Source organism: Acanthaster planci, linkage group LG02 (genome assembly GCF_054643075.1).
Source record: "Acanthaster planci isolate LZ-2023a linkage group LG02, COTS_SCS, whole genome shotgun sequence".
In the NCBI taxonomy this organism is placed as follows: domain Eukaryota; kingdom Metazoa; phylum Echinodermata; class Asteroidea; order Valvatida; family Acanthasteridae; genus Acanthaster; species Acanthaster planci.
Genome location: NC_141778.1, coordinates 29,863,916 through 29,889,466, shown reverse-complemented (window position 1 = coordinate 29,889,466; position 25,551 = coordinate 29,863,916). Strand labels below are relative to the sequence as shown.

Genomic DNA, 25,551 nt, shown 5'->3' with positions numbered 1-25,551 from the left:
TTTCAAGCAGGGCTTGAAATTTCAGCCCTTGTAACATCACTCTCTAAAACAGGAAAAAATTGTAAATCTGTATACTTTTTTCAGGAGTGAAAACTAGAATTAAAACTGGGATCCCAGTGGGACAACTGAAGAAAAAAAATCTGTCACACTTATATTGTTTCCAGATGACAGGAAAAGATAATTTAATATGCGCAGTGAAGAAAGGGCCTTGGGAATTTTACTGGAACTTACAACAAAAACACAGAGCTCAACAAAGACAAAAAGATTCAAACAATATTCAGATACCAATAGTACATAACTTCACATCCTAAAAGGGGAGGGGTCAAAAAGGATTCAGCAACTTGTCTTACAAACACATCTACTCCCAAAAGTCCCCTTTTTCTCCACTTATAATGGGTGCAAAGAATTACAGCCGCTTGGCAGGTCTGACATATGACTTCACATCCCTGCCAGGAACATTTCTCTAAGCAATCAATCATGGCGGGCCCACTGCTTTCCATCCTGACAGGAGTACAGTCAATCATTTCTTTAGTTTTATGACATTTCATTCTTTCCTTTCACCGGATCCCTTTTCAAAAAACTGACGCCACAACATTCTCAAGTTTGTTAGCTGCAAAGTACTCATTCCCCCCTCGATCTCAATTGACCAAATTAAAATAAATTGGAGGCCGATATGTTGACACAGGCTCAACCGCACGAAATGTGCGTAAATAGAACGTACAATCATGCATGCATCAAGTTTGACAGCGAGCAGGGCAGAATTGGGAGGAGGGCGTGACTTCTTGACAAGTCCTATTTGTTCTGCCATAATCCCTGACTTTGGCACAATCACTGTGGACAATGGACAAACCACTGAACTTCCATTTATTGTCATCATGTGGTGGAAACTGCGCCAATTTCCAGACACAGGGTAAACAGAGTGAAATGCCCTGGTTTCAAAGGTTTGTTGAACAATGGTGGCGCTGTGGAGATTGTACAGTACTAACACTAGTGGATGAATATGCATGAATAATGGAAGAAGTAGCTTTCTGGAGAAAAACGTAAGAAAAATCCAAAACAAAATGAAAAAAGAAAACAGTCCCTGGGTAGCTGGTATATTTACACTGTAAAGTTGAACCACTTCTGAATGGAACATTTTAACTTCATACAATTGATGATCTCCAAACAATATCTCCCGAGGCCTTTTTGCTAGGATGCGACCCCAATTCAGCAAGATCCTCCATCTTTGTTCAAGTAAAAATGTAATAATTTACAGAAATCATGAGAAATGCGTCCTAATCTCTCCCTCACTTCCTTGTTTGTATTTTGAAGAGCCTGCATGTACTCAAGCTCTTTGCATAGATGTACATACACCTCTCCGTCGACACATTTAATACCCATCATGTGAGTAAAATCAGTTCCTGCAGATATCAGTTGTGCAGAGATTTGTGTAACAGGCTTTGGCACCTAGCAACTCACTTTTAAGTGGGGATCACCACCACAGTTTTCCTTATAAACAGACGCATATAAAAACCTATTTCTAAACACCATTTATCAGACAGCATGACCTACTGTTATCCTGGAAGGAAACTTTCTGGCAGTTGCTCGCAAGACTTAGTTTCAAAATCCTTGGCCATGCTTTCTGGAACTGGGTTACCGAACTTTCTTCTCACCTCCCCAGGGGCCCTGGTCACGAACACAGTGTGTGGTGACAATGCATTTTGGTAACCAAATCTTCAGGACCAGGGCTTGGTTTACAAACTCGGGCGTTTAGGTTTCCAGGTCTTTTCTAAAGCCAGGAGAAGGAGGGGAGTGTGAGCCAAAAGAACCACCCTCCCCAAATTTGCATATTTGGGGACAAACACTGGGCTGGAATGCTTGTTCTTTTCTTCTCCTTTTTTTCCTTTCCTCTAGAGAGCCCAGGCCTTTCCAAGTAAATCACAGAATCAAAAAAAAAAAGAGGATTACTTCAGTGAAAAGGCGCATATGGTACAATATTGACCTCATCTGATTGGGAACTAATGCCATTTTGTAACCGTCGGTCAGAAAGCCTTTATGTGCAACATGAAGCTTCATTACCTGAGTTACAGTCCTGCCAGGATTCCCTAAAAATCCTTCAAAAACTGCAGCCAACATTTGAAACAGTCTCGTGAATTTGGGGCTGAACTACACGGTCCACATGGGACCTGTTTCCCTTTGTACAAAGAATTGCACAGTACCGCAGAGTTTGTGTGATTCACTTGATATGTAATCTACCCAGGAATATATGTAATGTCGAAGCCCTTATCAATGCCAAACCACAATGGAAGGACTCTTGAAAAGCTCAATGAAATGGAGAGACTCTATCTAAAGATTGCAGGCAAAGGAGCGCGCACGATAAAGACCCCAAAAAATCCATGAGTTTTGTTTCTGATCTCCCGGAGCGTCGATGTTGAGAGCTGGTATTTCGATAGCCATAATAAATTGGCCATTTGCTTCTTGTTCGCGTTGGTTAATCATTGCTTGAGACTTTGAATGCAAACTCAAAGTAGGTTCCCCCAACACTAAACAATGACATTGAAGATGGTTGTTTTTCATTGAGGCACGGACACTGTACGCAATCCAATGTTCAGCCATGATAGTTAATCAAACACTGGCCGGACAATTGTAACCGTGTGATTAATGGCCTTGCGATATGTACCTTACACTCACAGGCGAACAGAAACACATTACTGTGATTATATTCCCATTTTTAACACCGCTGTACAGCAAAAAAGGTGCAGGGCCGATAACAAAAATCTGTGTGCCAAAGTCTTTTGGAGAGCTTTTGAGTTCCAAATTTGGCCGAGATAACAAGTTCTTTCCACAATGGCATGTGTGCCTGTGAGTGCCAGGTTCTCTGGCCCCCCCCCCCGATACCCAAGTTCGCTCTTCAGCTGCCGTTGGTTCACCACAGACTTTGTGGGGTCAAATGCGCTGACATAATGAACATTACGCTACCTGTTTTCGACATAGTACATAACGAGCACAGGCACGCTAATTTTAGCCTCAGAGACAGGATGAGATTGGGGGATGAAGAACACTCCTTGGACAATCCAGTAGACCGGTTGCAAGAATAAAAGAAACGCATTGTGACTTTTCAACACTCTTTAACAACTTTAAGAAAAGCAAGAGTTCTCTCCAAAATGGCTGAGCTGAATTGAACCTTACAATAACCGATAGCTAAGGAGGGCCGTTTCCCCCACATAGCCCGATTTCTGGTTCACATTTTGGATCTCGTTTAATTCTTGTCAAAAATATGGAACTGGGTCACATGTACAGTACTGAAGCCTTGCGGTTATCATTAGGAAGATGATTCTGAAAATGCTGGGTATGAACGTGACGACGTCTGATACGCTGACAGCACATGTCCCCCGCATGAACCCTGACAGGAAGACAAGTGAAACGTGGGGGGGGGGAATTAGGTCCCCAAACTCCAAATTGATATTTCACAACAGAGCTGGCAAAGGGGGACTGGGCAATCAATTCTTCCTCATTTCACGGTGGGAAAGTTTTCAATCAGTTCTGGACAGTAGGCGGTGAAGCAACTCCGCGGAACCAACGCCTGACCGAGGAAAAAGTGCAAGAGAACTTTGACCCCTTAAATAAAAAAAAAAAACACACCCCAAGCTTCACTAATCATGCTAAAACACCAATTTCTTTGGAGCTGCACATAGACAAGTCTGTTTCTGGCAACCTTCCTGGTGTATCCTTGAAGCCTATTTGTTGTGTTTGATCAGCCAGAGAGGGCCTGTTAGGGTTAGTTTTGTTGAAGTTCCCTTCAAGTCCCGGTGAGGATGATACCCCTAATCCAATGTGGGATCATTGACGGGCAGCTTAGCATTCAAGGTTAAATTGTGCTGCTGGCCAGGGGTGTTCCGATTGGTAACAATTTAACAAAACACCTCACCTGTAGGAGCCCCATCGTTGCGGCTGTGGGCGCTGACGCCCCAGTGAGTATGACATGGACCGTGTGACGGGCCTGCGCCGCCGGTCCTTCCAAGATCCATCCCCGTCCTCAAAGTACATCCTTGAGATCTCTTTCGAACGATCCTCCTGCTCTCTTCAACCAGAGGCAACCGTCGTGGCTACTTTTCTCGCACAAAAGCCAGAGCAGATTCCTTGAAGCTGATGCCGCTGGCGCTCGCCCTACTGTACTTTGTGTGGCTGTCGGTGCATGTGAGCCCCGACACACTAGACACGACATGCAAGCATGAGTGCACCTCCACTTGGATACTTCGGCACTCCTGACAATAGCGCCAAGCAGGGGACAGTCAATATGCTAATGACAGGCGATATTGAGCGGAGCAGGCATTGAAAAGGGGGGGGGAGGGGAGACTGCCTCAGAACAATGAGCCCACATTCTTTCAGCTTCCAGCCTGGCTACATAGCATCCGGCCCTGAGGAGGTCTCAGGTATCAAACACAGAGCAAGGGACCTCCCTGTAGCAATGTTCCTAGACTGTACTCATGAAGCAGTCAATTACACATCAAAACAGAGAGAGAGAGAGCAAGAGAATGAGCCAGGCGCACGCTGCCGTCACTTGGGGTCCAAGAGGGATGTGTACATATATCTTTCATGGGACAGCATGGCAGGAAATGTCATTAAACATTTATGCCTGAGAGATGTATGCAACAAGCGCATCAACATGCATACACTTTACTGCTACACAGATAAATTCTCAAATATTGGTACACTCTCTGTAACTAGTTTACATTTCATCCATGCAACAAGTATCCATCAAAAACCAGACCACAACCAGCTTTTACTGGATGGACAAGGTTCAAACTCATCCTCAGTGCCAGCAGAAACGGAGAATTGGTCGAGAGACTTAAATTTCATGGAAATGGCCGACAGATGTGATCTTCAGATGTGGAGCAGCCTACATGCGTATCGGATACCAGGCTTGCAACTGGAAATTTGGGGGACAAAAAGGAAGATTCCAACTGCATAAAATTTTGTACAGCATTTGTCAATTTGTAGTGGCATACATGAGAAGTGATAAATAAGGAAATCTGATCTGAGGATACCTGATGTACATACATGAACATACATGTACGTACATTGAGTAACCTACATGTAGGCTGAGTCAATTTGAATAATTCACTATTCATAGTGCATTTTTTCTCATTTAAACCAAGAAAATGTTCCCTTCCTTTTCGTGAAGTTTGCACTCGAATATTCAAATTCGGAAAATAATACTCGAATATTCAATGATCGATTGAGTATTCGGTTATTCGGCTCAGCCCTAGAGTAACCCCATTCCTACTCAGGCAAGACATTTTTTTATCGCCGAATTACAAGAAACATCGAAAAACATATCATATGAATAAGGAATTCTTCTTTAACAAATTCATGAAGGAGATGATATCAGTGATATACGGTACAGCACAAATTCCACTGAACCAAAAATTGTAGATTTATACACATGCAATTTGATAAACATGGATGAATACATGTACAGTGTGTGTGCCAATAAGTAATAGCTTAACGAGCCTGTTTGGGTCAGTGACTTTTCAAATCTCAAAGTTTTACTCTTAGTCTGAAATTCAATGTTAGTCCACTTCTAGAATCTTGCCTCCCTGTGCCGATGTGACTGCACGTACATGTACTTCTTCATAAGAGAGGTTATGGAAGGCCAGTATGCAATGCAGTACACTGTAATACAATGTGCCAGTGGTCACTTCTTCACACTGTGCTCCGAGGGACACACACGCACCCATGGATAGAACACGCGCACACAGATATTGTATGCAAGGGGAAATTGGTCTGAACAAATACCAGCCGGATTACATGTATACACACACCACATCCCAATCCCATACAGTGGATACAGCAAATCCCTGTGTTTTCAGACAACAGGAGTGACTCCTTTCCCCCAGCACAGTACAATGCAGGAAGCAGGAAGCTCCCCTTTTGTTATACTGGGGATGCCAATATACACAAACAATGACCTGGGGAGGAAGAGGGGGTAGAAACCCTAAGCAAATTAGCATTTAGCACCCAACTGTCACAGGGGAGGGGATTTTTTCCTGGGGAGGACCTGGGGCAGGGTGGCATGGCATGTGTGGTGAAAGTCCCAAATATTTTGGAGGATTTGGATTACGGCACTTTGGCAATTGGAGTCGGCCACATTCCTGGGACAGAATATATGCTGTTGTACAGGCTTAAGCATGTACCAGGGCCCAGACTTCTCACTGACTTATTCTCAAGTGACTTTTGCTTAGCACACACGGGTAAATGTAACTTGGCCAAGCGTTGACAACGTTTGCTTAGCAAAAGCAGACGACCCGCAATAATGCCATGGAAACCGCACTTCTAGTTAATTGCTCTGTGACTTTTACTGAGCAGGTACAGACACTCGCTTGCCAATATATTTCTCTGAGTAGGCAGTGGAATTCTGCACTCGGCCCGGCCGAGAAAATGACTTTAGAAGATAATAGTTTTGCAGCAGCAGCTCTGAATGCACGGGCCAATCTTACCAGGGTATCCATCTGCTGTGCGCTTCAATCTACACGGTACTGTAAACTCGACTCAAAACACACTACGCTCTCCTTGGTTCAAAAATCAGTTCTTATGAAAACAAGACAGTTTTGGTAGACTGCTTGTATTCAAAACAGTTTTCTTTTTCCCCCTGTCCTTTTCTGAAAGTACAACCACCTCATTTTCTCTACCAGTTGCTCACAGGCTGTTTGGTAATGTTGTTTGCTCTGCCACAAAGACAAACATTCCTTTTTTACAACGAGACAAAAAAAGGAAGAACAATCTCATTTTTAACCTCAACGACCTCAAACCCAATAACTCGGACCAACTAGTGCATAACATGCCCACTGCTCCAGGCCTACACGTTTCAAAGATGTGTACAGGACATGCCTGGAATTCAACCCAGATAACAGCTCCACATCTGGGCTTCAGTAATGTGTGTTAAACTGCTGGTAAAGTTCAACTCACAAGTTCGCCCCCTGGCCAGTCACTGCATGCTACTGCAGAATGTACTGGTTGGACATTTTCTGTAACTTTCCCAAACCATCTTTACTCCGGAGGACAGGCAGATTTTGTTATTCTTGTAAGTGGTGAGGACAACTTTTTATGCTGTTTGAAGCGCAAAAAGCCACTGATTTTTAGAGGCAGGTAATTTCATCTTCCTTGGAGTCAGATTCCCACTTTGCGTGAAGGTAAAACCCAAGTAAATTTCATCACATCGACAACTGTAGCTTCAATGTGACATCTGCTGCTGCCCAACAAATAGGATCTTTTTTCAAATCCATGAGAAATATGAATCACATTTTAGGGGATTAACAATTTTAAAACTGGGAGTTTTTTCAACAGGATTTGTACAAAATTCTACAGAAACAAGAAGAGAGACAAAATCCCTCAAGTTTGGTCGGCAAGTGTTAGACACAGTCTACCTGTATTTCATACATGTACATTATTTGATGACTTTTTCTATCCAATTCATCGAAAGCAAGTTCGAGAAATAATGGTTTTCTTTTCAGATGATGAGAGAAAATTGGCCAAAAAATCCTTAAAAAATGAACACAGCTGCTGCATGTGAATGTTAAAATTACATATGAGTGACACTTAAAAAATTCATAAACATAATGTACCTATAAACTCAATATGATCCTCAAAATAAAATTACTCAAAAGAATTCCAAGATGATTTGCTTGGCCCTTTAGTATTTTTACATGAAAATAAGAGTACTCTCCAAAAACTGGTCATTTGATTTGTCAAACCGGTAAATTGAACATGAAAATGAATGATTAATGGATAATTACAAAAAAATTTAACAAAAAGTTGCAGGCCTTCTCAAGGTGCTGACTCACTTCAGACTGGGCAGAACGGACCAAGGCTCCTTCCATCGTCTCCGGTTTTTCCAGAAAGAGCCCGCCTCAGGCGCTGATATTGATTTAATTTAGCCGCAACTGTCACCAAGGTAATGATATCAGATTGATCTGATTAACAAACCTGGGCCCCCAGGAACTAGGGGAGTCAGAGTTAGCGCGCCTGGGGGGGCCATTTGTGTCACAAGGTGGTACTCAAAATACCCGGTCCAAACAAATATGGTTGGGGGGGGGGAAGAAAGAAGAAGAAAATAAACCCCACAAATATTTGTGTTTTGATTCTGTTCAGATACAATAAAGTACACGAAATTACAAGCTCATTAACCAGAGATTTGGCAGTGATGTCTAGCTGCTGTAAAAGTATACCTGGACGAATCAACTGATATTTTACTGACCAGTGAACACCCCCGATGGCCCCCTCCATGGCAGTAAGCACTGTGTAGGTTTTTTATGGTGCAACTGTTATAGAACAGTGGCTCCCTACAATAGCTGTCCCATGCTTGCCACCGTTAAAGGGAGCCTCTAAAACATTACCAGTGATGATGCTACCACGGTCACCCCGGAATTGTCTATCTGGTTCGTAAGTGACTTTGTCACAAAGGCAAATGCGCCACGATTTGCAGGCTCTCATTGGACAATCGCTGAAGGTGCGCTTTAACTTCCGGTTCCATGCTTCCATGTAAACGGCGATCAATGCATGTAACCCTACGTGCAGTGCACGTGTGCAGTGCACGTGTGCAGTGGGCGTGGTTTAAACTGAAGTGACGTCACACTTACGAACCGGATACGCACTCGTTTATAGCTCCCTGTAGCAGGACATGGACATGTATGCTCATGTACATGTACTGTACGTGCATCTTCGACCAATGTACAGTGTACATGTACATGTACGCACCATGTCAGTGACAGCTAAGTGTATGCAACTGTACATGTGTACACATACATTGTACTTGGCATTAGTCTTGGGAAGTAAAGTGTCTGTGGGGGTGGACACGGTCAGCTTTTCAAGATGTATTTTCAAGATGTACGGTCAGCTTTGTGCTTAAGAAATTAGGTCTCCATTAATGCAGCCTGTGCAGGTTGCACAATTCTTATGCATGGGGCCTAAGCCAGCTTTACACAGGGTTATTCCCTTTCTGGAAAACACTTTGTTACAGGCATTTTGTTGGGGGTTGGGGTGATCTGGCGGCGATCAACAGAAATCCAGCTTACATGTAAGTTACTGTGAAAGAGTTTTTCCACAGTGCAAGGTATCTCTCAAGTTTCACTGAGTTGTCTTAACTACACTGAAAACAAAGGAATGTCCACACTACCGGTACGTTAACATTATCGGTGTTTTTGCTTGCAAATGGGTCATGCTATAAATGTTTTTGTGTCCCTGTCACATCTGACATACTGTATGATTTTGTAAACTCAAAACAAATTCTCTAATTTCCAAGAGAGATGACTTAATGGAAGCTACCTGCCAAACAAATAGAATTTATACATAGTTTGAAATCAATTTTGGTGATATTTCCATGTCAAATTACACAAGTCAGGTGTAACAGGGACACGAAAATGTCATGTTTGGACCCCAAACTTACAGAATGACCCAAATGTGTATGGCTGAGGACACCTAAATAAACAATACATGTAGTACATGTAACGGGTACATGCAGGTATCTGAATCTCTGGTGTTAATAAACTTCTCCACCTCTTTCCCAATTTCTTCAGAGCTTGAGTTTTCAGAGAATTCTGCAGTAGGAAATCTTACCATCTGGCCACCAATACTTCACAATGGAGGCCTGATGTACACGTACTGTAGTCAGAGTACAACAGAGATGTGCCAGTGGTATATTATGGTCAAAGACCCACCCAACAATGCAGAGGCTTGTAAACAAACTTCCACTCTTACTCTCACAGCTCACACCAAACTCACCGCAAATTGTATCTTTTTGGGAGGGGGGACTACGTGTGCAAGGGTCCTTGTACACTACTATTTCAGACCACTGTTTTGACCTGGAACTTAAAACTCAAAGTGCAAAACTCAAAAACTCATCAACCAGCTTAAATGACTCGTGATCCAAAGCTAAAACAGGAGCAGTTTTGTTTTTAAATTGCAACTGCCCACCTGTGTAAATGTCAATTTTAATTTGTGAAAGGACTGGTACCCTAAGACTGGTGAATATCAATTACACTGTAATCTTATCTGATACCCATACTGGTTGGTATCACCACAGCATTCACTGGAGTGCTGTTAACTTGTGAAAAACTGGCCAATATTTGGGGACTTCCCACTGCATACACAGGTGCTAAAAAGGCAAGAACACTGGCAACATCTGGCCCAGTGCACCCACTCTACTTTTAATCTTACAAACTGTAGTGAGGAAAAATTTCCCAAAACGGTCTGGTGCCTTGACTCAGAGATAAGTGGTGGGGACAGTGTTGTGATTTTTTTTTCCAATTAGCACCTTGCTGTTTGACAAGGTGGATATCCAGTTTAATCGGCACAGGGGACTTATTGACATGACCTCCATTACACCGACAATAACGATAATAAATCGGCTCCAGTGATTATTTTCTGAATTTCCCCTGAGGGAAAATTTGAAGGATTTACTTGCCGTTTATCAGGCGTGTCCATTCCTCAGAGAAACATGTACCCAATAAAATCTCGGCTTTACCGAAATGTCACGTATTAGTACAAGTGCACCTTCGTACATGTATGTACACGTATCAATGTGATTAGCGGGGACAAAGAGATCAACAAAATATGGAGTTTGGTTCGGGTTAACTGCGGGTTTTTTTTGGGGGGGTGTTACATCAACACAAGGAATGCTACTGTGCCTGAGCACCCTGGGCTTACAGTTACATGTACTCATGGACTAAAAGAACCTGGAGTGTGCAAGGACAGTACACAGTGGGCACGTAATTGTAAGCAAACAATCCATCAGGGCCATATTTTGAAAAAAAATGAAAAACAAACGCTCGTTCAAAACTACAGAGAATCACTGCTGGAGAGGACTGGACTGGACTGGACCATGTAATGACCAATTTCAGAATAAAGTATGATTCAGAGAAACACTGGGCTTTGACAAATAGACACTGCAGGCCCTCATGTGTTCGTTTGAAGCAAGGTGGATGCAAGCTCGAAGAAAAATAAAACCATTCTGAAAGTAGTTGTCTTGAGGGTATGGGACACAATCCAGGGATAACTTTTTTTTTGTTGACAGGATGAAGAGGGGGAAGTTACAGTCATCCAAGTCCCCCCCCTAAGTTCCTGATTTTGAGGGGATGCAGAGAGCGTGCTGAATAGAAGTGGTGGAACAACCAATTCTTACTGGACTGGAGCAAATACACATGAGAATGTCTGTCACAAAGACAAGCACGCAGTCAGACATTAGTCACACCTGGATGGCAAAGGAATGCTAAGCCGGCTGCTGCATGGTAGGATACCTCATTAACCATGCTCTAAGCATGAACAGCAAATGCCAGAGTTGATCAACTGTTTTGTTAATTTGCTGTGGGCCGGAAATGAGCGCAATTAGCTTAAAGCAAACTGAACAAATACATGTTCATGCGGGCATTCTGGGTTAAGGCATATGGTCACAGTACAGGGGGAACAGGTCTCACACAGTGCACAGGATGAAGAGAGGAACCGTCAATGCCTATAATCACAGGGTATACATGTATACATGTACATATGTACATTCTCTATGCGAACTTGTGCAAACCGTCTGGTACTATTGCACCAACGTGCAATGATACAGTAATCTGCCCAAACCGGCACAGTAGTATAGGCTACTTCATCACTTTCATAGGGGACCTATGCTGTACATGTAACTTTACAGCCTAATAGTAATACTGGATCAGTCCTGGTGAAGTGACCAAGCAGACACTCAACCCGAAATGTCGCGGTCCTCAGCAAGATGTGTTATATGTACACGTATTGTCTTAGAATCACTGCATACATGCATATACAGTCTACTAATTGTGTTTGGATTGCCAGAGTCAGTTCCTGTCAGGTGCAAAAGTTTTCAGGAGCACTATTGCAAAGCACAGCCAGATTTCCCATGTACATGTAACCTGTAAGACAGTTCTTGAATTTGGAATTCCAGGGCAATATCATCTCTGTGAATGGTCAACTGAGGGCGCAATGTAACAGTGAAAGTGATTCTGGGCTGCTGACAGCTACGTGTACTTGCATGTCTCGGCCTGAGCCCGTTGGAGATAAATGTACTGTACATAAAGCTTGTACAGACAATAGAACTAGCCGTAGCTCTGGGAGCTTGCCTGATTCAGACACAGCCTGGGTCTCATAAAATGCAACACAGTTTGCAATTTGACTTTGGATTGGAAATCTGTAACTTGTGTTTTACATTTTATTTTCATAGATAATGAGCCAGTTCGATAATCCGACAGCGCAAACCCAGAACGAAGCTATTTGGGAAGAGTGTGTGAGGGATAGTCTGTCCCGCTAGCCCAGCCACACTGACTCACGTGCATGCTTTGTTCCTGCAAGACCTTGGACTTTTTGAAATAATGAACTGGCTCACTGAGGACGTGACAATCCTGGAGGTTGTTGATGACTGGCAAACTGGCTTTCTGGTACATGCATGAGCCGAGGTAACGACACCCCAGCTTGTGTCATTACACTGGTCACTGCAAGTAGCTGCAACGATTCTCCATCCCTTGCACTCTAACTGGAAGAACTCACACAATGGTAGAACCAAGAGCAGGTGGGTCATTATGTACATTTGGGGTCTGAAACGTGACATTTCTCTGTCCCTGTTACACCTGACCTGTGTAATTTGACAAGGGGTATATCACTGAAATTGACTTCAAACTATTTTTTTTTGTTGGGCATGTAATTTGCATCGTCACACTTGCAAATAAAAGAATGTGTTCTTAAGCTTACAAAATCATATGCAAGATTAGCAGGGACGTGAGAAAAAAAATCGGACTCCAAATTCATAGAATGACCCAGATGCAAGATCATGCAGTATCAATACCACAAGCCCTGACAAACAGGTCAAATCAGATAACAGACCAACAAACAACCAGATGCCAGAGCTACTGACACCAGCCGATAGACCAACAATCAAACTAACAAACAGACTGACCCACAGCCAGACAGACAGTGCCACCAACCTCTGGATGATGAGCTGCAGGGTGTCGGGGGAACGCTTGACCAGATGGATGGCCTCAGTGTGGGCCTCACACTCAAAGTTGTTGATGCTCAGGATGATGTCATCAACCTGCAAGGCACCTGATTGGCTGGCCTTACCTCCTGGCTCAATCTAAAACAAAGGGAAAAAAATCCAACGTGAATTGTATACATGTATGGACATTTATGGAAATTTGAATTCAAGTTGCATTCACAAAACTGGGAATCTCCCAGAATTCTGTTTTTTCATTAAGCTTTTTACATTTCTTGAATCACAGATTAGAATTTCAAATAGAGCTTTATAGAAGTTCTTTATTGAAGGCTTCAGGGATTTCAATTTTAGTTAAACCTGTTGAGAAACGGTATCTTGATGCTGAACTTACAAACCCGACTTCATAAACCCAAATCCTCATGCAAAAAGTTAACTGTATGACTTTGGAGGACTGTGGATGCAGACACAGGAATAATTAGTTTACTGGATGGCCAAGGAAAGATTTGGATGAAGTTCTGGGAATATACACATGTATGCACTATAGTGTACTTGTACATGTACCGGTACATTCATGTATGTGTACAATGTATGCCTTTAGGAGACCAGTTTAGAACACAGACTGCATCCCTGGCACAACCAGTAAGTATCAAACATAGTCAGGAACCACTTTTGAGCTGTACATCGTAGGCCCTCAAACAAATATTGCGCAATGGAAATCAATAGTTGCCCACGTCATGTCCTCATTCTCTGGGATACAGATGCAACTGTATGCAACATCAAAATGGCAAGTACAATAGACTACAGTCTATTTATGGAAAGAAAGGATATTGCGGAGATGTCCTCGAGACTACTTTCAGGAGCATAGATCGTGGCAGTATTGTTTAGTTTTATTGCTGCGCTGCATGCGAGTTTCTGTCTTCAGTCGTCTGCTTGTAAACCACCTTTTTCCAGCATCTTCCACTCTGCAGAAAAAAATGGCACATACTCCCAACTTTGAAGAAAAAGGGGGCTTACAATGAGAGTGGCTGGGCTCAAACTTTCTCCATCCCACAAAATCTTCCAAGAAACCTCCAAAAACAACTGGAGAGATACGGGAAGAATATAGGGTTCAACCACTTTGAATAACTTCTGCTAAAAAATGAAGGCAGCATTTTATCTTGACTGGGTTGGCAAATTAAGCGATTTCCCCCAGCAAAAATGCCCACGGATTTATGGTTTATGATTCTACAAATCTACAGTACCTAGCTCAGCCCTAGTTACAATCTCCTGAGCAGTGATAACGGTCATTTGGAGGAAGGAACACCAACTCATAACAGGCTCAACCCACAAGTGTGTGGCAACCAAAAAAACTGCGGACTCATGTTTGACAAATATGCGCAAAAGATGCACAATCTAGAGATCTCTTCCTGGATGGCCCAGAGGCGAGTGAAAGAACCTCACAGCTCTGTCTTGAAAAGAAACCAATCTAGTATTTGATTTTTAAAAATCAGCATAATGAGGCAATGATACAGGATATAAGGGATGGTGTATTTGGTATCTAAGGAAGATCAGACGGTACGCATGGACGTGATACAGACCGACAGGTACAAGATTTTCTGCATCGTCACTCATTAACTGGGCTTGTCAGTATTTTGGCTTAGTTGTTATTTGCCCAGACTCCCCTCATATTCCCCTCATCTTCACACCTGGTGTGGGGGCTATTACACCAGAGCTATTGACACAGACACTGACGGAAGTACTACCCCAAATACCAACCCCAAACTAGTGTTGCGATAATGAAGGGGGGGGGGGAGGTTAATAGACCAGTGCCCCAAGGCTACGGATCTGCCGGCTGTGTAGGCCGAGAGAACACAATAGTCCCTGATGTAGCCCCAACTACTTTACAGGGATTACAACAATGGGACGATAGGCAGATATTGATACAGTAATGAAGTCATCTGTCTATAAGGGACCTTAATCCGGGGGGCCCGCTTTTTTGCTGGCTTGTAAGGGTTTCACTTTGTGAATGGGTACCGGGGCCTCTTTAGGAAACCACCCTACGCAAACCGTGGCAAATTGTGCAAGTGCGTGTTCCGATTAGAATAGGCTTAGAACATCTATGGTATATGCGTGTATAACACTTGGATCCCAAATGAGTCAGCGACAGATTAAAATGACTCGAGAAATTTGTGGTTTTATCCTCATCGTAATACACATTCAGCAGGTTCAGGTGACATCGGCTAAAGAAAAGAAGCCACAGGAACAAAAAACTTGAAGCTGCACAGGTGGATTCTGAAACTGGCAGCACCCAACCAGCACTACATGTACAATTATTCCCATTCACAATAAAGGAAGGTTACAGAATTATACATGTACGACCACTGTGCATTCGTGCAGTTTGCAAGAACAAGTGCACCACTTGTTCCAGACCAGGAACGTGTTTACATACATGAAGAACAACTGTACTGTACATGTACATTCAGGCAAAAGTGTTGATTCAGTTCTTTGACGGTAGGTCCAGTAAGAGTGAACATTTGGGAAAATAAAAAAGGGATTGTTAAAGACTGTTCTGAAGTTTTACATGTACATTTTTTATTCAAGTTATGAAAATTGCAAAACCCATGTGAAATCCTCAAACCTTAACTCCTGGGGCGATTTCATTAAACATCGCCCTGAACCGATGAAAATCCAACACGGGGTAACAAACACATTGTAAACTGCAGTTCAGACATGGGGCCATCCTGCCAGGTCCCTCCCTCCCCCATTTAAAGTTACCGTAGCATGGCAGTGCAAGGTTTCAGGCCCATAATCATTTGGGGAGGTTCACTGTGTACATACATGTATTAGGACTGTGCCGAATATTCGAATAACTGAATATTTGATCGATTGTTGAATATTATATTTGTTTTATTTCGACAGGGTAACCTTTTCAGTTATAGAACTGCTATTCTTAAGGGCCCTGAAACATTAAAAACAAAATACAAAATAATTTTAACAATTAAAACAAAATTTGAGGAGAAATATAAAACATGAACTGAAAATTATATAAAATAACATAAATTCATCGAATAAACAGATAGTGAATTTTTGAAATTATAGGTAAATATAATAATTATGAGACAAGAGAATAATACAAGTAAATGAAACAACTAACAAATCAAAGTAGAAGCATATTCGAATATTATTTTTTTAATTTGAATATTCAAATGCAAAATTCATGAAAAGGGAAATTTTTCTCAGAAATTGTACAACGATTTAAAAAGTAAATTATTCATTAAACAATTTAAAATGAATAGAAATGTCCAACCGGGCAAGAAGTCTTGTTCATCTCTTAAAATTGTGCTGAATCGTGGCTTGAGATACTCCTAGATGTGAGAAGCTATTATATTGATCATAACGTACACATGTACATGTACAATTGTGTGTGCTATTGCAACCGATTTTGGTTTGTTCATCAACAATCTGCTGGTTGGTGCGACCGAATATTCGGATATTCGATCAAATTGAAGGTCGAATATTCGAATAGTGAATTATTCGAATTGACTCAGCCCTAACATGTACATTTAACATTTTGTCTCTAATAACAAGATACCGGTATATGTAACAGTATGTGGATGTTATCCTCAAATTTGAAGATCACATTGAATTCAGCATCAGGACTTTCTCCTACTGTAGTTATCATCTTCAGGTGACATGCCGTACACTAAAGTTTATTTAATCACAACAAAAAGAGAGAATTTCCACCCCACGAAGGATATAATGTACCTTGAGGACGTATCCTTGTGAAACATCGAAACTTACAAAACCAGACCTTGATTTGGTCAATTGGGCATGAATTTATGTAATTGAGTGCAAGCTGCTGAGGCATATTCTGGTCACGCATGTAGGGCCCTGTTGTTGCAAAGGAATGCGACGCTTTTGTCCCACAGACCCCAGAGACAACTACCTGGCCGGTTGTATCCACAACAGAAGACAACTCTTGGCTTGTTTGGACTTCAAATGCAATAATAAAACTTGCTTATTGCCATAACCTTGCCACTGTACCCAAAACACATATTTCAGAGAGATAAAGCACACGTCCGCATGGACAGACATTGGCCAATACTACTGATTAGTACCATGTATGTGAACATGTTCGCTGATATGATACTTCGCTAAATATAAAAAGCATATTTTTGACTGTAATACCTTTGAAATCTAATAAATGTTTGTATGTGTCAAAAATAGTACACCATACTTGCACTGGGAACAAGTCTTGTTCCTAGGAGATTGTTTGGCCCCCAAAATGGTGAGATTGTGTAAATTCTTGCCAGGATCAACTCCCTGGTTCTTTGAGCTTTCATATGAGAGCAGAATGGCTAAAAACTATGTTTGGAAAATGGTCCTAAGTGCCCAAGAATGTTGAGGGTTGTCACTTGAAAAATGGCTGCAATCAGACTTCGAAAAAATCACTTTTTGGGGGGTGATTTTGTTTTGTGGGATTAATTAAAAATGCAATTGGTTAATCCATGAAAAGAAATTGAAACATTAGTGACCGGACAAGAATTTCATTTGTGTTTCAGAAATCTCAGGGATGTTGGCGTGCATGTTATTGGGCCCTGAACGGTGTTGATTTTACACTGTTTTCAATGGGGCTTGAATTTGTGGACTGTACCCATAAAGCCATGATCTAAATGTATTCAACAGAGGGCGCTATTCACAAATCTGGTTGGTATGGAACTGCAACAGGGTGTAGGACACTGTATAACACTGTATAATCAACAAAGTTCAGGGCTCCATAACATGTAAAAGGACATTACTGGAATTTCTCAAATAAAATGAAGTTATTGTCTTGGCCTTAGTCCTTCCATTACTTTTCCATTTTTGGTGGGAATTTAAAATTATTCACACAAAACAAGCTCAGGTTGGCATGGTGGTTATTTCCTCACCTTCCACCACTTGGATTGGGTTTTCAATCCTTACCTGATTCCGTGGGTTCTACCCAGAATATTCCTCTGGGGTTTTCCTCCCACCTCTAAAACTGTGCCTGCTTCTCATTGTCTCCTCTCTACAGGTTTCTTCAGGCTTGTGAGCTACAGTGCCTGGAGTGCTTTTGAGGAATCCTCGGCATCATTTCCAGAAATTTCCACAGATGGTGGGTTATGGAGGGGGGCTAAGACAAGATTTGAGTACATTTGTTTCACGGAGATTTGACTGGCAGTGGAACGGTCACAAACACGCCTGGAAGAACTACATCAGAAACTTTATTCCATTTGAAATCAAATCAAATTTCCATGGAGCCTGCTTTGCCTTTATTTTTTAACAGTCACATAACTGGACGCTTGTTAACAGTATAGGCTGCACCTTCAGCATACTACAAGACACTGTGTGTACACTGTAAACAGACACCAGGAATGTTATGCTACAGAAAAAAATGTTGACATAACTTGACATTTTCGGTGTCGACGGTTATTTCAACCAACACACCATGCTACATGTACATGTACCTCAACCATTATTGTAGTTGCAACTTTCTGTGGCTTGGAACAAATGAACTCATCTCAAGATGAAGACCATGCAGGTACAACGTATCTGATTTGTAAGTAAGCACCTGAGTTATATCTCCTTATGTGTACCATACAGGCTTAAGGCAGTAACAATTATACAGTAGAAATGTGTGAACATCCACAAAAGCATCATACTGTGGGCATTTTATTGGTTTGAAAAGTGGGCATTAATAATTTCCATCAGAATGCGCACAAACATCTGCCATGCCAGGCTCTGTCGTGCTTGGGCTTGACACTCTAAGAACTCAATGTAGAGTGAGTACAGTCAATCTTTCAATACGTGGACAAAAGCTTACAGGCTGAAGTGCCAAAAGGGTAGATGTTCCAAAATTAAACACTGTACCGGTAGTTGGTAAAATGAACACAAATTTATGAACAAAGCAGTTTCATTTCCCTTCCTGAAACTTTTCTGGCACAGACTTCCTATTCCTATTGACAGCATTATCATTGTTGGGGGCTTTGAGCGGAGCATGCAGATTTCTCACAAGGGACCGCTGATGCACAAAGACAGCTGTGCCGCTTTAGAAACTGCGACTGGACTTAGCTATTAAGCCAGGTTGAGGAGCCGCTGAATTCAGGACAACAAGCCAAAAAAAAAAAACAAAAAAAAACGGCTGGCATTCCTTCATGTATTGAAACTAGGGGAACTGGTGGTTTCAAGTATCTGCACTTGAAAAGTACAGAATTCCACAAATTGTTTAATGGGCAAGACAAGAGTCTATGCACGTGAGCTGCATTGAGCTGAATGGGTTTTGGTGGTGGGGGAGTTTTGTCAAAAAGGTAAAAAAAGGTTTCTATGTGGGTAACTCCAGAAAGTTTGACATTTTCGTGTCCTTGTTACATGTGACCTTTGTTATATGACATGGAAATATCACTGAAATTGATTTCAAACAATTACTATTTGTTTGGCAGGTACAATGTACTTTGCATTAATTCATCACTCTTGGATATCAGAAAATGTGTTCTGAACTTACAGAATCATTCATATGTAAGATGTGACAGGACGAAAAAAAATTCTAATTTCTGGAATTACCCATGTTTCATGCTTACACGTCAGTTTTAGTCTATTTCCATTTACCATGTTTAACAAAACAGCATTTTTCGCAGAACAAATTGAAAAGTTCAAATTCAACCAAGGGAACCATCCCTCACATGTGGACATTTTTTGGATCTGTCGTTACATTCACACCTGCAATGTCAACATTCTGTATCCCCTTAATGAACAAGGACGCCAGGGCTCTGTGCACAAATGCTTTGAAACGTGATGACCTACAGAGTGTGATGTCTCATTTGGCTCCTTTCTTAATTACAAGGAAAACACACATCAGAGAAAGACAGGAATCCATTCATTTATTTACAATGAATCTAAGACTTACATGTAACAGCACAGGAAATGTAAGAAAAAAAATATCACTCGGTGTAAAAATGTCCAGTTGTAATTCATACTCTAAAAATGGTATCTCGAGATATTTATGGAAAGCAAATAGTGTACATTCTTTACTCAAGAATGTACTTAAAGTTCAAAGCACGATTTTTCACGAAATACCACTTTTTATTCAATATACATTTCTATTTTCTCCAAAACACTGCATGTGGGGAATGTGATGTTATTATTTGTTTTGGGACAGTCACAGGCCAGCATTAACTTTGACATTTTGGCTTCCTCCCCGTCCCATTTTTCCCCGTCACCTTCATACATCATTGGTGAGCAAGATGTCAGGTCTGAGGTGCTGCATGTGAAACCCATTGAGAATGCTTCAACTCCCTTCTCGCTTGGATACATGTGTACACCACAAAGCTCACAACAGAAGGGCATACCATACATGGGGAGAGGCTAGGGGGGTGCACGACATGTTGAGACTTGCCCAAATCGGACCCCATCACACCTGCACGTGCAACAGACAGGTACAAAGGGGTATCATTCCAGCCGTTTTGACCTGCCATTTCACTGGGTGCCAAACAACTTCTCACGCGAAGGCAGACAACAATTGTTAAGTGGAAAAATGTTGGTTGTTGTTTTGGTATTGTAGTTTTAAACCCTACCCTCCACAGGAAGCTTCTTGCACTTTGAAACTTCAAAACTCTTCCACTTTGCTGCAATATAATATGCATTTTTGGAAGAGGCATCATCAGTGGCCTAACATAAAAATCCTCCGAGAACCCCCTTGAGGCTTTAAACTAAAGAAATGGCCAGCAAAAAGATTAATACTCAGACATTGTGTGAAGACTTGTTGAAAGCTTTGTTGGCCAAAGCTTCCCTTTGCAATAACCTTCTACATGTACTCCCCCCCCCAATCCTTCACAATCGACCGGGAGATCTGGGCAGGATTTTGCAAGATAGAAACAGGGGCACATGCTCATGTACACGTACCCCAAGTACTGCTCACCGGTCCGAAGTATTTTACATGGGGCTCACTGTCCCTTGAAGGTTTCAAGTCACTGGATCTCGGCATTGTACGGTTGGACTTTTGGAAGATTAATATTAGCAGTGAGCAAAAGGGTAAAAAAACAAAGCGGTACATGAAATTGCACCTGTACGTATGCTGTAACAAGTACATGTGCGCCGAAATAATCAAATAAATGTAACGCAAGAACAGTCAACAAAGAAGAGGCTGAGAAAGGAAAACATCTGAAGCAGGATGTGGGACGGAGAGAACATCCCTCCTTTTTGGTGGTCACTGTTGGCCAAAATCTCAGGAATTCTTGTCAGACATCTAGGGAGGATGTATTAAGTAACCACAGTCTAGAGTCTCTATAGGGTTTGGGCATGTAGGGGGTACCCTCCATCCCACATCTTGCTGGGTATAGAGGAACTGGTTGGTGCATCTAACTGCAGTGCCTCTGTATGTACATACATGTGCATGTGTGCATAAACATCTACTTCATGAAGAACTCACATAACCTTGTTCTCAAGCAAACATGTACATGGGACTGGGACAAAAGATAAACAGGTCTGTGGGTTGCATGTAGGTGTATGTCATGAATAGGCAAAATAACATGCAAGGAGTCAAGGAATTAGACTCAACCCTAATTGCCTAGGCCCTTTTCAGAGGTTACACCCTTAATCCTTCAAAATCCTCCAACTGCCCCATGAAATAATTGGATACAGCCTCAGTCTTCCAAAAGCCATACATGTTTTTCTTGAATATGTACTGTGGAAGGGAGCCCACTGCCTCGACCCTTTAAAATCCTCCAGCAATTCCTCTCATTATGCTGAGGCAGTGTGGATGGTATCCAGAAGCAGTATGGAGGATGTCGCATGGAAGGTGGGCATGAATTTATGCACCGCTGAACATAAACAACATAAGGCGTAACCCCAAACCTGAGACAGTGCATCCTTCGCAATCGACAGTGCAATTCTGCCATGCAGCCTCAAGCCTCCAAAATCCTCCAAAACCGTCTGTAAGGATTTGGGATGGCTAGGGTTAAATGTTCGAAATCTCAAAGGAATGTGATTGAAATGCATCCATACGTTGCTTTCAGAGGTGCACAATTCATCAATGCTGGCCATTATTACATGTGCCAGTACCCGGCACACATGTGGCGGTACCCGGCACATGTTTAATTTTATTCCTTTTTCCCCTTTTGGGCTTCAAGTAACACAGAGAGTATAAGTTGTGTGAATGACTGTACCTATAAACATGAAAATTTTGTTTTCATAAATACATTGGACATTAGTCAGTGATAACCACAACATTTTTTTATTACCCAAACAATACAGTGAAATTTGTCATTGGTACAATTTACAATGTACACGCATTTCAACAATCATTTCATTCCTAGCAGCCACAGACAAATGTACTATTCACTTTTTTTTTTGAAAGTGCAAAGTGCGTTTCTGCTCACATACGTTCAACCTGCATTCCATTCACACCCGTACCCATACCTGTCACCTCAACCAGGCCCTGAAAAGACATCCCTAGGGGCAAACATTGGGGGGGGGGAATCAGACACATTTCTTTTAACAAGCTGGAACATTTTCTGTCACTAATGCACAATTCATGTCCCTCAGCTCCAGCCGCTCGCACAAATGGCTGGGAGATCAACAATGCAGGCGACCTCTGACCCCCACGCGGCATGAACATCAACCTTCAAAACCGTGATAAATAAATGCCAGCGGCCAGCAGAATGTGTCGACCCTACTGTATAATCCACCTCCGGATGTTGGTGGGCCCTGGACCTAGGGCAGCCCTGTTCTAGTTTCGGCACTCTGGCACTCCGGGAATTGGAGATCAAGCTCGCATATCTTTCTTCAAGCATGCACAGGTGGGCCATTGTTGCAAACGAGGGATGGAGAATATTCAAGAAAAACATGCGATGGCCATATCCATGAGTGGAATGCAAGTGATACATGTACACTTCAAAAATCCTAAAATGCATGCCCGCCAAATAGTGAAAGTGGAAAGCTAAGACTGCTCTGTCCAGCACGACGACGCATTTAATCATAGCCCTACACAGAGGAATTATGAGGGACAAAGTTTTAAACTACTTTTCTGGGCTACCCACCTGTACTGACTTGAAAAGTCAATACTGCTGAATTTTCCTTTCAAAGTAGTCTTGTACATATTTCAGATAAAATGCACAAGAGAGAAACTTGATTTTTTTCTTACCCTGCATCAATTTTAACTCAGTGACAGTACAAAAGAAAACTGCTCAACACTAACTCAATGAATACATCCACACCCAAGGGCTCTGCACAGGTCCATATACCGCATAGAATCCTTATTTACTATGTGCTCTTTTTATGAAACGACATACACGTATGAACTCAGACTTAGCATCCCAGCTCAGTTCCTGGGAGAAGGTGGTCACATATGCACAGGATCTTCTCATCTGCTCTCTGTTCCGATTAAAGGGCCCGTCTCTGAGTACTAGCTCCGTTGTGTCCCATTGATCCTGAATGTCAGTTTCAAATGTGCCACTTAAAGGGTACGGTGTGTTGTGCTGCGCCTTAATGTAAATCTGCATTCTTTGAGAAAAAAGTGTGGAGTCCTTCGAAGCAGAAATCACAGTGTTGCAGCCACTTCTGTAGTCTGCACTGAAAATTGCCTGAGTTTTGGAGGTTTTGCTGTCTTAAGTTCGATTTACATGTACTTTGTAGGCTGGTTATTTCATGGCATGGCAGTTGGTCAGGGAGGAAAGTTTTCTGACAAATGTATTAAGTTTTACCGAGTGATAGATAAAATTACAAGCACCAGATGTTCCAACACTTCTAGTACAGTGATGGTATTCAGTAGTGCAGTTTTTAAGTGAATAGAAAATTTAAAAAGAAAATTCACATTTTGGAAATGAAAAATTGCTGACTCGGGGCACCACCAGGATTAACACACAGGAAAGTTTTAGGAAGACTTTTAAACCATGAATATTTGAAATACCTTTTCAAACAGAAAAACCACACTTCTGAAATGGAAAATCCTCATCTCCTAGAAGGGCTCCAGATTAAACACAAGAAAAGTCTTAAAAATAAAAAGACTGAAGAATATTTGAAATACACAGTACATGTACGTGGAAAATTTCGGAAATGAAAAATCACTGACCCTTGAAACAGGCAGCAGGTTTAAATTGAAGGAAGCTCTTGCAAAAAGAGATCAAATGCTATTTAGGATAATTATTGGCATTTTTGAAATTATAGAAATTCATGAACTCTTGACACTGGGTCCAGATAAAACACAGGAAAGTTATCGGAAACATTACAGTGTATTTTATATAGTGTTATTTCTGAAATGGAAAAGACCCAAACTCATTTAAGTGTTAGCAGGTCCAATGCCCAAGATACTGCCTCAAATACGTTTTTAAAAAAAATTAAGAAAAAAAAGAAGGAAAAAAACCCCAACTATTATGATGTATGACAGTGATCGAGTAAAATGAAGACTAATTTGGTTAGCTCCGGGGCTCCAACTTGGCTTGTTTGTGTTCCTGGACAAGGCTCTCTGTGCACTGGGGCTGAAACCGGCAGTTACATGTTGAATCAAAACCATTCAAGACATGTTTACATGCACGAGCTAGCTTCAAAAGGACAAAAAAAATATTCTTTTGTCAGGTGTGGAGTATGCAAGGTTGTTTCTGTGACTGATTTTTTTTTGTGACTGCAAACAACGGCGGTGAAATGCCTGGGTCCCTTTTTTTCTCTCTTTAACCGTACCCATCCCTGTCTCGGAGGAGTTTAGATAGCAAGCAGTTAATCCACGGCAGTGTACACAAAAGCCAATAAATGTCTTCATTCACTCCAAGGACGATGTAAAAACTGGCAAGGAGGGCACTCACTACAAAAATCAATTGCTATCACATTAGACTTGCGTTTACGTGGGAAAGAAATTAACATCTATGTAAGGACTGACTCCGTTTTAATCGTGTACATGTAGGTCTGTGACTACACTTGGCAGAATCAAGAATGGAAACTGGAGACCAGAATGAGAAATTCAAAAAAGAATAAATCTGTTAAAAAGGACACCCGTACACCTACATTGCAAGTGTACAAACGTTTGTCAAAAATCGTATCACTGTAAAATAAAAAGTCATTTCCTATCATTCAAGAATGATACGTCCACATTTATATACAAGTACATGTACAGTGTACATGTATGTACATTGTACTACATTTAAAGACATGTGTACATGCATGCAAACATGAGCTTATGGGCATAATTTCCACAGTGGCTACTGTAACAATTTTATGCATGAAGTCCAGGCACCACTTTAATTAAGCTCCTGTATACTGGTACATGTACATAAATGCCAAAACAGCTATTACATTATGTTATGACACGACTGCTGGGACACCAGACCAATTAATGTCTCCTTGCTACATCCCACAATGTACCGTACTCTAGCAACCAAGCGCTGGAAATCTGCAGGTATCGAAAACACCTACAGTTGTACAATGTACATGTACTGGTACTTCCTGCAAAACTACCAGTCCATGTAATTGATAATAATTATGACATAAATGTTGACCTCTTTAAAAGGGGGAGGCGCGGAATGACAAACTTGCATAATATCTCGCTCACAGACAATGTGACACATTACTTGGTAGAACTACATGTACATGTA

The 25,551-nt window shown here is 41.7% G+C and overlaps 1 protein-coding gene across 3 annotated transcripts in view; it reads right to left on the bottom strand.

The window, feature by feature from the left end:
• Window positions 1-25,551, bottom strand: part of LOC110977222 (uncharacterized) — a 114,520-nt gene that overhangs the window by 85,508 nt on the left and 3,461 nt on the right. For 2 of the 3 annotated variants that reach the window (XM_087133732.1, XM_022231140.2), the window contains exon 2: window positions 12,969-13,117. In XM_087133732.1, coding sequence (XP_086989858.1) covers window positions 12,969-13,117 — 149 coding nt within the window. Of the gene's footprint in view, window positions 1-3,907; window positions 4,168-12,968; window positions 13,118-25,551 lie in introns of those variants that run through there. The other variant, XM_022231141.2, reaches the window with a different exon arrangement.